The sequence below is a fragment of the Manacus candei genome, unplaced genomic scaffold (genome assembly GCF_025592945.1).
Source record: "Manacus candei isolate 608988 ecotype Guabito, Panama unplaced genomic scaffold, ASM2559294v1 h1tg000101l, whole genome shotgun sequence".
Classification (NCBI taxonomy): Eukaryota; Metazoa; Chordata; class Aves; order Passeriformes; family Pipridae; genus Manacus; species Manacus candei.
This window is the reverse complement of record NW_026138149.1, coordinates 1-14,460: the sequence shown is the minus strand read 5'-3', so window position 1 is coordinate 14,460 and position 14,460 is coordinate 1. Positions and strand designations below refer to the sequence as shown.

Here is a 14,460-nt window from a genome sequence, read left to right as displayed (position 1 = left end):
CTCCCCCCCCATCACCCCCCTCCCCTCCCCCTCCCCTCCCAGTACCGGACTGGTTTTAAACTGGATTTTATGGTACCACTGGGAGGTTCCCACCCCCCTCCTGGGTCTCTTCGCACTTTAAGACGCCCCCAATTCCCCCCCCCCCAGTGACAAAAACAGCTCAAACCCCCCCAAAAACCACCGCCCCCCCCCCTCCTCGCCCAGAAACCCCCCAAAAAACCCCAAAAAAACCCCAAAAAGGGCTTTTTTCCCCCAGTTTCTCCGGCCTTGGGGGCCCCAAATCCCGATTTTTCCACCGGGTTTGGGGGATTTTAATAAAACCAGCCCCCCCCCCCCCCCAAAAAAACCCCTAAAATACAAAAAAAATCACATTAAAGTTGGGGGAAAAACACTAAAAAAACCCCACTTTTCAACCCTGGGGAGATTTATTTTTCCCATGAAAAAAAAAAAAAGGGGTTTTGGAGCCTTTTGGGTGGGTTTGGGGTTTTTTTTTTTGGTGCTGGGGGGGTGAAAAATTTAAAAAAAAAAAGGCAAAATCGGGCCAAACTGGGCTCGGAGGCATCGCTGCTTTTTTCCCCCCAAAAAAACGGGGCAAAAACACTAAATTTGGAACCATTTCCCCTCCTCCCCCAACTCCCCTTTCCTGCCACATTCCGGTTTTGGGCCACAACTCCCGAATTTGGGGATTTTTTTCCCCCCCTTCCTCCTCTCCCTCCTTTTCCCTGTTTTGTTTTGTTTTGTTTTGTTTTTTCCCATTTAGGTTTTTTTTTTCCCCCTTCTTTCCCTCCCCCCCCCCCTTTTTTTTTTTTTGGTCGTTTTTTTGTCGTTTTGGTTTTTTTTTTTTTTTTTGGGATAACTTTAGGAAAAAAAAAAAGAAACACAAAAAAAGTCGGACACGGGAAAAAAAAAATAGGATTTAAAAAAAAAAAAAAAAGCCTTTTTTTTTTTTTAAGTTATTGTTTAAATAATTAAAAAAAAAAAACCACAATTTCCACCCCCATCCCTTCCCTTTTCCAGACCCTTTTTCCCCTAAAACAGGACACAAAAAATTCCTTCTGGAAGCGATTCCGCCACGAAATCCCGGGATTTGGGGGCTCCCGGGGGGGGTTTTTAGGGCCGGGCCCCCCCCCCCCCCTCCCAGCGCTGGAGATGGAGAGACTTTGGTTGCCTTTTCTGCTTCTTTCAAGGACGGTTTTTTTCCCGCTTTTGTGGGATTTTTGGGGCCGATTTTAGTGCATGAAACCCCCCCAAAGCAGGGCCGGGGGGGGCCCTGATCCCGATGGATCCCGGAGGATCCCGGAGGATCCCGAGCCCAGCGGAGAACAAGGAAGGAAGAGAAGAGAAATAATAATAATAAAGACGAGGAGGCTGCGGAGTCGTCATTGGGGGGGGAACTGGGGGGACTGGGAACGGGGAGGGAACTGGGAATTGGGAACTGGGAAGTGGGAACTGGGCACTGGAAACAGAAAGTGGGAATTGGGCACTGGAACTGGGCACAGGAAACTGGGAATTGGGCACTGGAAACTGGGAATTGGGCACTGGAAACGGGGAAGAAAGTGGGAATTGGGCACTGGGAATTGGGCACTGGAAAGTGGGAATTGGGCACTGGAAAGTGGGAATCGGGCACTGGAAACAGAGGAAACTGGGAATTGGGCACTGGAAAGTGGGGGCAAACTAGGAGCTGGGAATTGGGCACTGGAAACGGGGAATTGGGCACTGGAAATGGGGAGGAAAGTGGGAATTGGACACTGGGAACTGGGCACTGGAAAGTGGGAATTGGGCACTGGGAACTGGGCACTGGAAAGTGGGAATTGGGCACTGGAAACTGGGAGAAAAACTGGGAATTGGGCACTGGAAACTGGGAATTGGGCACTGGGAACTGGGGGCAAACTGGGAATTGGGCACTGGGAACTGGGAGAAAAATGGGAACTGGGCGAAAAATGGGAACTGGGCACTGGAAATGGGGAGGAAAGTGGGAATTGGGAACTGGAAAGTGGGAGGAAAGTGGGAATTGGGCACTGGAAACGGGGAGGAAAGTGGGAATTGGAAACTGGGAATTGGGCACTGGAAATGGGGAGGAAAGTGGGAACTGGGCACTGGAAAGTGGGAGCACAGTGGGGCAAACTGGGAGGTGGGAACTGGAAACTGGGAGGAGAGTGGGAATTGGGCACTGGGAACTGGGAATTGGGCACTGGAAATGGGGAGGAAAGTGGGAATTGGGCACTGGAACCTGGGAATTGGGCAATGGAAACCGGGGCAAAAGTGGGAACTGGCGAGCCAGGACTGGGATTTGCCAACTGGGATTTAACTGGGCACTGGGAACTGGGAGCCAAGTGGGAACTGGGCACTGGAAACTGGGAGGAAACTGGGAGCCAAGTGGGAACTGGGCACTGGAAACTGGGATTTAACTGGGCACTGGAAACTGGGAGCCAAGTGGGAACTGGGCACTGGGGAGGCAGGACTGGGCACTGGCCTCAGGGAACTGGGAACTTGGCACTGGGAGCCAACTGGGAACTGGGCTTTGCCAGCTGGGATTTAACTGGGAACTGGGCCCTGCAAACTGGGAGCAGCCAACTGGGGCTGCTCAGTTTTGGGGTCAATCCCTGGGAATTTGGGCAAATCCGCTGCAAACTGGGATTTTATTTTTTTTTGGGGTGGGAGGGGGGTTTTCCCTCTTTCCCTGCAAATGAACTGGGGACAAACTGGAGCTTTTTGCACCTTTTTTATTCCCTTCCCAGCCCTTTTCCCGGGACCTCCCGAGGCCTAAAAAAAAAAACCCTGCCCCTTTTCCAGCTCAGGAGCCCCAAAAATGGGTTTGTTTTTTGAGTCAAACTCCCTGAACGGGGCCGAGTTTTGCCCAAAACCCCCTTTTTTATTTTTTTTTTTTATCCCAGCAGGACGAGGGAATAAATAAAAGCAGCCAAAATCGGGAGATTTGAGGGGGGGGAAAGGCAATTCCAACCCCGGGGGGGGCTAAAATCGGGATTTTCTCCAAGCCCTGGGGGTGTTTTGGATCCCAAAGGAGGGGGTTTGTCCTCCCGGGGGAGGGGTTTATTTTGTTTTATTTTCCCAGGGCAGGTTTTTAATCCTCCCCTGGGGGGGGGTTTAATCCCTCGAGGGGGGGGGATTTAATCTTTGTGGGAGGGGGTTTAATTCCACCTGGAGGGGGTTTAGTGCCCCCAGGGTGGGATTAATTCCCCTTAGGGGGGGGTTTAGACCCCTCCAGGGTGGGTTTAGTCCGCTTCAGGGTGGGTTTAATTCCTTTTGGGGTGACTTTGATTCATCCCAGGGGGGTTTAGTCTCCCCCAGGGTGGGTTTAATTCTCCTTGGGGCGGGTTTAGACCCCTCCAGGGTGGGTTTAATTCCCCCCAGGGTGGGTTTAGTCCCCTTGGGGTGGCTTTAATTCCTTTTGGGGTGGCTTTAATTCATCCCAGGGGGGGTTTAGTCTCCTCCAGGGTGGGTTTAGTCCCCTTGGGGTGGGTTTAATTCCTTTTGGGGTGGGTTTAATTCTCCTTAGGATGGGTTTAGTCCCCTTGGAGTGGGTTTAGTTCCCTTGGGGTGGGTTTAGTCCTCTTAGGGTGGGTTTAATTCTCCCCAGGGTGGGTTTAGTCCCCTTGGAGTAGGTTTAGTCCCCTCCAGGGTCGGTTTAATCCTCCTTGGGGTGGCTTTAATTCATCCCAGGGTGGGTTTAGTCCCCCTCAGGGTGGGTTCAATCCCCTCGGGGAGGGTCCAACCCCCCCAGGGTGGGTTTAACTCTCCCCTCAGGGTGGGTTTAGTCCCCCCCAGGGTGGGTTTAATCCTCCTTGGGGTGGCTTTAATTCATCCCAGGGTGGGTTTAGTCCCCTTGGGGAGGGTCCAACCCCCTCAGCGTGGGTTTAACTCTCCCCCCGGGGTGGGTTTAATTCCTCTTGGGGTGGGTTTAACACCTTTGGGGAGGGTCCAATTCCCCCCAGGGTGGGTTTAATCCCCTCAGGGTGAGTTTAGTCCCCCCAGGACAGGTTCAATCCCCTTGGGGACGGTCCAACCCCCCCCGGGGTGGGTTTAATCCCCCTGGGGTGGGTTCAATCCCCTCAGGGTGGGTTTAAGTCCTTTTGGGGTGGGATTAATCCCCTTGGGGAAAGTCCAATTCCCCCCAGGGTGGGTTTAGTCCCCCCCGAGGTGAGTTCAATCCCCTCGGGGAGGGTCCAACCCCCCCCGGGGTGGGTTTAATCCCCCTGGGGTGGGTTTAATTCCTTTTGGGGTGGGTTCAATCCCCCTTAGGGTGGGCTTACACCCCCCCCAGGGTAGCTCCAACCCCCTTGGGGTGCATCCACCCCCTCCCCAACCCCGCCTTTCCCCCCCTTCCCTCCCCCCCACCCCCCCTCCCCACGGCCCGGGGGGGGGTCGCGCCCCCCGTGTCACTTCTCGGGGGGCTCCTCGGGGACGATCTCGACCTCGAGCCGCCCCACGTAGAGGGACAGCGAGGCCGCCCAGAGCAGGAGGAGCAGCCCCGGGAGCGCGGCCGAGGCGGCGGCGGCGGGGACGGTCAGGAGGGTGGGGCGGCGCAGCAGGGCCAGGCTGAGCACGTAGGAGACCCCCCCGTGCGACACGCACAGCCCCCCCAGCAGGAAAAAACCTGGGGCGGGGGGAGAACGGAGCGTGAGGGAGGCGGGAATAACGTGGGAATGGGAATAAATAACGTGGGAATGGGAATAACGTGGGAATGAGGAGGGACAGCCTGGAATTAGGGGGGGAGGGAGGGGGGAAAGAGCCCAAAACTAAACTGAAGTCAAGCTCAGCACGTAGGAGACCCCCCCGTGGGACACGCACAGCCCCCCCAGCAGGAAAAAACCTGGGACGGGGGAAAAGGGAGCGTGAGGGAGGTGGGAATAACATGGGAATAACGTGGGGATGGGGAGGGACAGCCTGGAATTAGGGGGGGAGGGAGGGGGGAAAGAGCCCAAAACTATACTAAAGTTGGGCTGAGCACGTAGGAGACCCCCCCGTGGGACACGCACAGCCCCCCCAGCAGGAAAAAACCTGGGGCGGGGGAAAAGGGAGCGTGAGGGAGGTGGGAATAACATGGGAATAACGTGGGAATGGGAATAAATAACGTGGGAATGGGAATAACGTGGGAATGGGGAGGGACAGCCTGGAATTAGGGGGGGAGGGAGGGGGGAAAGAGCCCAAAACTAAATTAAAGTCAAGCTCAGCACGTAGGAGACCCCCCCGTGGGACACGCACAGCCCCCCCAGCAGGAAAAAACCTGGAATGAGGGGAAAAGGGAGCGTGAGGGAGGTGGGAATAACATGGGAATAACGTGGGAATGGGAATAACCCGGGAATGGGGAGGGACAGCCTGGAATTGGGGGGGGGGGGGGAGGACACCCCAGGGGTGTCCCCAACGGGGTGGGGGACCACAAAAAGGGAGGGTGGGTGTCCTGAGGGGGTGTCCCCAAGGGGGGGTGGGTGACCCCAGGGGTAGGTGGGTGTCCCCATGGGTGACCCCAAGGGAGGGTGGGTGACCCCATGGGTGACCCCAGGGGGGGGTGGGTGTCCCCAAGGGGGGGTGGGTGTCCCCAGGGGTGACCCCAAGGGGGGGTGGGTGTCGCCAAGGGTGGGTGGGTGTCCCCAGGGGTAGGTGGGTGTCCCCAAAGGGGGGGTGGGTGTCCCCGGGGTGGGTGGGTGCCCCCAGGGGTGTCCCCAAGGGGCTGGGTGTCCCCAGGGGTAGGTGGGTGTCCCCAGGGGTAGGTGGGTGTCCCCGGAGTGGGTGGGTGTCCCCAGGGGTGTCCCCAAGGGGCTGGGTGTCCCCAGGGGTAGGTGGGTGTCCCGAGTGGGTGCCCCCAGGAGTGGGTGTCCTGAGTGGGTGTCCCCAATGGGGGTGGGTGTCCCCAGGGGTGGGTGGGTGTCCCGAGCAGGTGTCCCCGGGGTGGGTGGGTGTCCTGAGTGGGTGTCCCCGGGGGTGTCCCCAACGGGGGTGGGTGTCCCCATGGGTGGGTGGCTGTCCCGAGTGGGTGTCCCGAGCGGGTGTCCCCAATGGGGGTGGGTGTCCCCATGGGTGGGTGGCTGTCCCGAGTGGGTGTCCCCGGGGGTGTCCCCTCACCCACCGTAGGCCGCGTCCCTGCCGCTGTCGCTCTGCACGAAGGCGATGACGCCGATGCCCGTGGCCAAGAGCCCGTTGCGGAACCAGGCCAGGAACGCTGCGAGGGGTCGGGGGACGGTCAGGGGGTGGTCCCGGTGCCCCCCCCGGCCCCTCTTTGCCCCCCCGCCCCCGTCCCTCACCTCCCTCCAGCGCTTTCCGCAGCAGAACCGCGTCCGCCCGCTCCAGCTCGGACGGGGCGGGCGGGGGGGGCGGCGGGGACCGGCCCAGGCTCAGCCGGGACCCCCCCGGGGGACCCCCGACCCCGCCCCGCGACCCCCGGAGCGCCGCGACCACCGCGCGGCCCCAGCGGAGCATGGCGGCCCGGCCACGCCCCCTTTGCCGCGGAAACCACGCCCCCTTTTAAGGAGGGACACGCCCCTCCCCTCGGCGCACCGCCCATTGAGGCGCTGCGGGTGGCCACGCCCCCCTCTGCGTGGCCACGCCCCCCTTGTGCTCCGCCCCGTTGGGGAATTGAAGGTGGCCACGCCCCCTTTTTGCTCCGCCCCGTTGAAGAATTGCGGGTGGCCACGCCCCCTTTTTTGCTCCGCCCCACTGAGGAATTGCGGGTGACCACGCCCCCTTCGTGGGGCCACGCCCCCTTTATGATCCGGCCCGGCGAGGAATTGCGGGTGACCACGCCCCCTTCGTGGGGCCACGCCCCCTTTGTGATCCGGCCCGGTGAGGAATTGCGGGTGGCCACGCCCCCTTCATGAGGCCACGCCCCCTTTGTGCTCCGCCCCAATGAGGAATTGCGGGTGGCCACGCCCCGTCCGCGGCTGAAACCACGCCCCCCCGCGGTAGAGCCCCGCCCCCCCCCTCGCGCTCCCATTGGCCCGCCGGCGCCGCCCCGCCCCGCCCCGCGGATGCCGCGCGCTGATTGGCCGGAGCGCCAGGAGGGGCCCCTCCCTCCCTCCCTTCCCCCCCCCCGCCAAAAAATGACTCAAAATCGGGTTTTTTCCCGTTAAAACGCCACTTTACTGGGAAGGGGGGGGGGTCGGGGAGGGGTCGCGCTGGGGGCGGAGTGGGCGGGGCACGGCGGGACAGGCCCCGCCCATCCATCGCCTCACGGCCCCGCCCCATCCCGCGGGCCGCGCCCCCTTTCAGCGCGCGGAGGGCGCGGCCTCCGACAGAAGCCACGCCCCCTCCAGGAGCCCCCCCCCAGATTGGGGTATTTTGGGGGGGGGGGGGATTCGGGTTCTTTTCGGGTCCCTTTTGGGGGCGACCCCAAAACGCCGGGGGGGGGGACACTGGGGGGGCAGGAGGGGGGGGGGGATTTGGGGGTGGGAAAACCCCCAAAAAGGAGGGAAAAGGTGGCGATTTGGGGCTGGTTCCCCCCCCGGGACCCCCCCCCCGGGACCCCCCCGGGACCCCCCCGTCTCAGAGCTCGTCCTCCAGCCCCTCGTCCTCCTCGGGGAAGTCCCCGGGGGTGACGCTCTGGGGCTTCACGAAGGCCCCGTATTTGGGGGGGCACTCAAAGTACCGGCGGCCGCCCACGCTGGGGGGGGGAGAAAAGGGGGGGTTTGAGGACCCCCGAGACCCCCCCGGGGAACCCCGAGACCCCCCCCGGGGGAGGGGAGAGCACGGGGGGCACCCGAGGGTGGGGGGTGGCCCTGGGGAGGGGATATGGTGGGGAAGGGGGGGGCTTTGGGGACCCCCTGAGACCCCCAGGGGAGGGGACACGGACCCTTGAGACCCCCAGGGGAGGGGGCATGGTGGGGAGGGGGGCTCTGGGGAGGGGATATGTGGGAAAGGGGGGCTCTGGGGACCCCCTGAGACCCCCAGGGGAGGGGACAGAGACCCCCGACCCCCCCAGGGGAGGGGACATGAGGTGGGAGGGGCTCTGGGGACCCCCTGACATGCCCGGGGGAGGGGTCAGGGGTGCCAGGGGGGCGGGGCCAGCCCGGGGACCCCCCAGGACCTCCCGGGACCCCCCAGGACCCCCCGGGACCCCCGTACCTGCCGTCGTGCTTGCCCAGGGGCTCGTCGTAGCGAACGCCCACCCAGTGCCCGGCTTGAAATCCGTCTCACCTGGGGGGAGACGATTTGGGGAGGGGTCAGTGCTGTTGGGGGGATTTGGGGAGGGGTTTGGGGGGGTTTGGGGTGGGCTCAGAGCTGCCAAGGCTGATCAGGGGGGCTCTGGGGGGGGCTCAGTGCTGTCTGGGGGGGTTTGGGGGTTTTGGGGTGGGCTCAGCACCGTCAGGAGGGATTTGGGGGGTTTCAGGGAGGGCTCAGCACTGTCAGGGGGGTTTGGTGGGTTTTGGGGTGGGCTCAGCACTGTCAGGGGGGTCTGGGGAGGTGCCAGCACTGTCAGGGGTGATTTGGGAGGGCTCAGCACCATCAGGGGGGTTTCAGGGAGTGCTCAGCACCGCCAGGGGGGTCTGAGGAGGTGCCAGCACTGTCAGGGATGGTTTGAGGAGGGCTCAGCACCGTCAGGGGGGTTTCAGGAGGGGCTCAGCACCGTCAGGGGGGTTTCAGGGAGTGCTCAGCACCGTCAGGGGGGTCTGGGGAGGTGCCAGCACTGTCAGGGGGGTTTGGGGGGTTTTGGGGAATGCTCAGCACCGTCGGGGGGGTCTGGGGAGGTGCCAGCACTGTCAGGGATGATTTGAGGAGTGCTCAGCACCGTCAGGGGGGTCAGGGGGGTTTCAGGGAGTGCTCAGCACCATCAGGGGGTCTGGGGAGGTGCCAGCACTGTCAGGGATGATTTGAGGAGTGCTCAGCACCGTCGGGGGGGTCTGGGGAGGTGCCAGCACTGTCAGGGATGATTTGAGGAGTGCTCAGCACCGTCGGGGGGGTCTGGGGAGGTGCCAGCACTGTCAGGGATGATTTGAGGAGTGCTCAGCACCATCAGGGGGTCTGGGGAGGTGCCAGCACTGTCAGGGATGATTTGAGGAGTGCTCAGCACCATCAGGGGGTCTGGGGGGGTGCCAGCACTGTCAGGGATGATTTGAGGAGTGCTCAGCACCGTCAGGGGGGTCAGGGGGGTTTCAGGGAGTGCTCAGCACCATCAGGGGGTCTGGGGAGGTGCCAGCACTGTCAGGGATGATTTGAGGAGTGCTCAGCACCATCAGGGGGTCTGGGGGGGTGCCAGCACTGTCAGGGATGATTTGAGGAGTGCTCAGCACCGTCAGGGGGGTCAGGGGGGTTTCAGGGAGTGCTCAGCACCATCAGGGGGTCTGGGGAGGTGCCAGCACTGTCAGGGATGATTTGAGGAGTGCTCAGCACCATCAGGGGGTCTGGGGGGGTGCCAGCCGTGCCGTACCCACGTAGAGGATGGTGCCCCTGCGGCAGGGCTGGCCGGGCACTCGGACCTCGCAGCGGGCGCCCAGGGGGAGGGTCGCGGCCAGAGCCGCCTCCTGCTCCCGGCGCTGCTCCCGCTCCTGCTCCCGGCGGAGAGAGCCCGCCCGGTCCCAGCGGCCCCACGAGCGCTGCCGCAGGAAGGAGCGCATCGACTCTGGGGGGGACAGGGGACAGGGTCACTGGGGGGGACAGGGGACAGGGACAGTGTCCCAGCGGCCCCACGAGCGCTGGCGCAGGAAGGAGCGCATCGACTCTGGGGGGGACAAGGGACAGGGTCACCATGGGGGACAGGGTCACCAGGGGGGACAGGGGACAGGGACAGGGTCACCGGGGGGGACAGGGGACAGGGGACAAGGGACAGTGTCCCAATGGCCCCACGAGCGCTGACGGAGGAAGGAACGCAAGGACTCTGGGGGGACACCAAGGGACAGGGTCACCGGGGGGGCAGGGTCACTGGGGGGGGACAGGGGACAGGGGACAGGGACAGTGTCCCAGCGGCCCCACGAGCGCTGACGGAGGAAGGAACGCATGGACTCTGGGGGGACACCAAGGGACAGGGTCACCAGGGGACAGGGGACAAGGGACAGGATCACTGGGGGGGGGACAGGGGACAGTGTCACTGGGGGGACAGGGGACAGGGGACAGGGTCACTGTGGGGGGACAGGGGACAGGGACAGGGTCCCAGCGGCCCCACGAGCGCTGCCGCAGGAAGGAACGCATCGACTCTGGGGGGACACCAAGGGACAGGGTCACCAGGGGGGGACAGGGTCACTGGGGAGACAGGGGATAGGGGACAGGGACAGGGTCACCAGGGGGGCACAGGGGACAGGTACAGGGTCACCAGGGGGGTACAGGGCACAGGGGACAGGGACAGTGTCCCAGCGGCCCCACGAGCGCTGCCGCAGGAAGGAGCACAGGGACTCTGGGGGGACACCAAGGGACAGGGTCACTGGGGGGGACACAGAACAGCGACAGGGTCACCAGGGGGGTACAGGGTCACCAGTGGGGGACAGGGACAGTGTCACTGGGGGGGACAGGGTCACCAAGAGAGGACAGGGATGGTGTAACCATGGCGGACAGGGACAGTGTCATCAAGGGGGAACAGGGACAGTGTCACCAAGAGAGGACAGGGGACAGTCCCCATGTCACCCCTGTGTCCCCTCTGTGCCCCCTGCCCCTACGTCACCCCTGTCCCCCCCGTCACCCCATCACCCCCTGTCACCTCCCTGTCCCCCCGTGCCCCCCCTGTCCCCCCCGTCCCCCTGTCCCTCATCACTGCCCTGTCCCCATCACCCCTGCCCCCCTGTCCCCCCTGTCCCCCTGTGTCCCCCCTGTCACCCCCCTGTCCCTCTGTCCCCCCTGTCCCTCTGTCCCCCCGTGCCCCCCTGTGTCCCCCCTGTCCCCCTGTGCCCCCCTGCCCCCCTGCCCCCCTGTCCCCCCCTGTGCCCCCCTGTGCCCCCCCTCACCCGTCCTCTTCTCGTAGTCGCTCTCGGCCATCTCGTACTTGGGCACCTGGGACAGGTCCTCGAACTCGCCCACGCGGGCCCCGCTGCGATCCGTCACCTGGGGGGGGCACGGGGGTCACCCCGGGGGGGTCCCCGAGCTGGGGGGGGCCCGGGGGGCGGGGGGGGGGGACGCTCACGTGGATGCGGCAGCCGTCGGTGACGGGGTAGGAGCCCAGCAGGGCCTCGTCCTGCGCCAGCGGCCCCAGCGGCTCGTCCTCCGCCCCGAAGAGCTCCAGCTCCATGCAGGAGGCAGGGGAGCCCACCACCAGCTCCAGCTTGCACTGGGGGGGCACAGGGACATGGGGGGGTCACACAGGGACATGGGGGGGTCACACGGGGTCAGGGGGGGTCACACAGGGACAGGGGACACGGCCCTGGGACCCCCGAGGCTCGTCCTCCGCCCCGAAGAGCTCCAGCTCCGTGCAGGACGCTGGGGAGCCCACCACCAGCTCCAGCTTGCACTGGGGGGGCACAGGGACATGGGGGGGTCACAGGGGGTCAGGGGGTCACACAGGGACAGGGGACACAGCCCTGGGACCCCCGAGGCTCGTCCTCGGCCCCAAAGAGCTCCAGCTCCGTGCAGGACGCTGGGGAGCCCACCACCAGCTCCAGCTTGCACTGGGGGGGGGGCACAGGGACATGGGGGGGTCACACAGGGTCAGGGGGGGTCACACAGGGACAGGGGACAGGGCCCTGGGACCCCCGAAGCTCGTCCTCGGCCCGAAGAGCTCCAGCTCCATGCAGGAGGCCGGGGAGCCCACCACCAGCTCCAGCTTGCACTGGGGGGGCACAGGGGGGGTCACAGGGGGGCACACAGGGACGGGGGGGTCACAGGGGGGCACACGGGGTCGGGGGGGTCACACGGGGACAGGGGACAGGGCCCTGGGACCCCGAGGCTCGTCCTCGGCCCCGAAGAGCTCCAGCTCCATGCAGGAGGCAGGGGAGCCCACCACCAGCTCCAGCTTGCACTGGGGGGGCACAGGGACATGGGGGGGTCACACAGGGTCAGGGGGGGTCACACAGGGACAGGGGACAGGGCCCTGGGACCCCCGAGGCTCGTCCTCGGCCCCGAAGAGCTCCAGCTCCATGCAGGAGGCCGGGGAGCCCACCACCAGCTCCAGCTTGCACTGGGGGGGGGCACAGGGACATGGGGGGGTCACACGGGGTCACAGGGGGGCACACGGGGACAGGAGACACGGCCCTGGGACCCCCAAGGCTCGTCCTCGGCCCCGAAGAGCTCCAGCTCCATGCAGGAGGCCGGGGAGCCCACCACCAGCTCCAGCTTGCACTGGGGGGGGGCACAGGGACATGGGGGGGTCACACGGGGTCACAGGGGGGCACACGGGGACAGGAGACACGGCCCTGGGACCCCCAAGGCTCGTCCTCGGCCCCGAAGAGCTCCAGCTCCATGCAGGAGGCAGGGAGCCCACCACCAGCTCCAGCTTGCACTGGGGGGCACAGGGGGGGTCACAGGGGGGCACACAGGGACGGGGGGGGTCACAGGGGGCACACGGGGACAGGGGGGGGTCACACGGGGACGGGGTTCACAGGGACATGGAGGGGGGTCACACAGGGTCAGGGGGTCACAAAGGGACAGGGGACACAGCCAAACCCACCACCAGCTCCAGCCTGCACTGGGGGGGCACAGGGACATGAGGGGGTCACAGGGGGTCACAGGGACATGGGGGGGTCACACAGGGATGGGGGGGTCACAGGGGGTCACACAGGGACATGGGTGGGGTCACAGGGACATGGGGGGGTCACAGGGACATAGGGGGGTCACAAGGGGTCACACAGGGACATGGGGGGGTCACACAGGGACGGGGGGGTCGCAGGGGGTCACACAGGGACATGGGGGGGTCACAGGGACATGGAGGGTCACAGGGGGTCACACAGGGACATGGGGGGGTCACAGGGACATGAGGGGGTCACAAGGGGTCACACAGGGATGGGGGGGTCGCAGGGGGTCACACAGGGACATGGGTGGGGTCACAGGACATGGGGGGGTCACAGGGACATGGGGGGGTCACAGGGGGGCACAGGGACATGGGGGGGTCACACAGGGATGGGGGGGTCGCAGGGGGTCACACAGGGACATGGGGGGGGTCACAGGGGGTCACAAAGGGACGGGGGGGTCACACAGGGACATGGGGGGGTCACAGGGACATGGGGGGGTCACAGGGGGGCACAGGGACATGGGGGGGTCACACAGGGATGGGGGGGTCGCAGGGGGTCACAGGGACGGGGGGGTCACAGGGGGTCACAAAGGGACGGGGGGGTCACACAGGGACATGGGTGGGGTCACAGGGACATGGGGGGGTCACGAGGGGTCACACAGGGACATGGGGGGGTCACACAGGGATGGGGGGGTCGCAGGGGGTCACAGAGGGACATGGGGGGGTCACACGAAGATGGGTTGGGGGTCCCTGGTGGGGGTCCCTGGTCGAGGGCCCCTGGTGGGGGTTTGGGGGTCCCAGGTTGGGGGGGTCCCACTCAGGGATGCCAGTTAGGGGGTCCCTGGTCGAGGTTTGGGGGGGGGTCTCAATTCGGGGGTCCCAGGTCAGGGTTTGGGGGTCCCAGGTCAGGGTTTGGGGGTCCCAGTTGGGGGGTCCCTGATCGAGATTTGGGGGTCCCAGTTGGAAGTCCCTGGTCGGGATTTGGGGGTCTCAGTTGGGGGGTCCCTGCTCGGGATTTGGGGGTCCCAGTTGGGGAGTCCCAGGTCAGGGTTTGGGGGTCCCAGTTGGGGGGTCCCAGGTCGGGTTTGGGGGTCCCAGCTGGGGGGTCCCTGGTCGGGATTCGGGGGGTCCCAGTTGGGGGGGGTCTCAGGTCGGGATTTGGGGGTCCCAGGTCGGGTTTGGGGGTCTCAGTTGGGGGGTCCCAGGTCGGGATTTGGGGGTCCCAGTTGGATGGTCCCTGGTGGAGGGTCCCAGTTGGGGGGTCCCTGGTGGGATTTGGGGGTCTCAGTTGGGGGGGTCCCAGTTGGGGGGTCCCTGGTCGGGATTTGGGGGTCTCAGCTGGGGGGTCCCTGGTCGGGATTTGGGGGTCCCAGTCGGGGGGTCCCGGTCGGGGGGTCCCGGTTGGGGGGTCCCGGTTCGGTACCTTGAGCTCGGCGATGGTGAGCGCGGGTGAGAAGCGTTTGCAGGCTCGGAAGGCGTTCAGGGAGCTGCTCACCGAGAGCCACACGGGGCCCGGCGGGGCCCCCGCCCCGTTCATCGCCCCGTTCATCGCCCCGCGACCCCCAAACCGGGACCCCCGCCCCGTTCATCGCCCCGTTCATCGCCCCGCGACCCCCAAACCGGGACCCCCCCCCCCAACCCCGCCCCGCCCCGCCCCGGGACCCGCCGGGCCCCCGAACCGGGACCCGCCGGGCCCACGGACCGCCCCGAGCGAGAACCTCCCGAGCCGGGACCCCCAAAAACGGCTCCGGGACCCTCCGGGACCCCCCGAACCGGCGCCGGGACCCCCGAACCGGGACCCCCGAACCGCCGCCGCTTCTGGAACGTTCAGGCCCCGCCGCCACCAATCAGCGGCGCCGCCG

The 14,460-nt window shown here is 65.0% G+C and overlaps 2 protein-coding genes and 1 long non-coding RNA gene across 4 annotated transcripts; 1 reads left to right on the top strand and 2 right to left on the bottom strand.

Moving 5' to 3' along the window:
* The first annotated feature begins 3,351 nt into the window (after positions 1–3,351).
* On the top strand, positions 3,352–4,131 carry LOC127461345 (uncharacterized). Of its 2 annotated transcripts, none has more exons than XR_007900041.1 (3): positions 3,352–3,476; positions 3,621–3,707; positions 3,999–4,131. It is a non-coding gene; the product is annotated as an uncharacterized LOC127461345 (long non-coding RNA). The 2 variants fall into 2 exon arrangements; XR_007900042.1 differs by having other exon boundaries at positions 3,385–3,480; positions 3,624–3,707.
* A 246-nt stretch (positions 4,132–4,377) lies between these two features.
* TMEM160 (transmembrane protein 160) lies at positions 4,378–6,449 on the bottom strand. Its single transcript, XM_051769044.1, has 3 exons — positions 6,261–6,449; positions 6,086–6,178; positions 4,378–4,615 (listed from the first exon to the last, which is right to left on the bottom strand). Exons 1-3 carry the CDS (start codon positions 6,433–6,435, stop codon positions 4,398–4,400), a joined length of 486 nt encoding a protein of 161 aa, XP_051625004.1. The 5' UTR covers positions 6,436–6,449; the 3' UTR covers positions 4,378–4,397.
* A 1,015-nt stretch (positions 6,450–7,464) lies between these two features.
* On the bottom strand, positions 7,465–14,175 carry TBCB (tubulin folding cofactor B). Its single transcript, XM_051769050.1, is given in 7 exon segments — positions 7,465–7,615; positions 8,077–8,125; positions 8,128–8,148; positions 9,380–9,571; positions 10,884–10,980; positions 11,060–11,203; positions 14,022–14,175. Coding segments are annotated over 7 exon segments (747 nt in total). The 5' UTR covers positions 14,148–14,175; the 3' UTR covers positions 7,465–7,497.
* Between the last annotated feature and the right edge of the window lie 285 nt (positions 14,176–14,460).

Coding starts and splice junctions, on each gene's coding strand:
- TMEM160 (XM_051769044.1), bottom strand. CDS start 6,435: ATGCTCCGCTGGGGCCGCGCGGTGGTCGCGGCGCTCCGGGGGTCGCGG. Junction 6,179..6,260: donor GCGGAAAGCGCTGGAGGGAG/GTGAGGGACGGG, acceptor GACCCCTCGCAG/CGTTCCTGGCCTGGTTCCGC. Junction 4,616..6,085: donor CGGCAGGGACGCGGCCTACG/GTGGGTGAGGGG, acceptor CCCCCGCCCCAG/GTTTTTTCCTGCTGGGGGGG.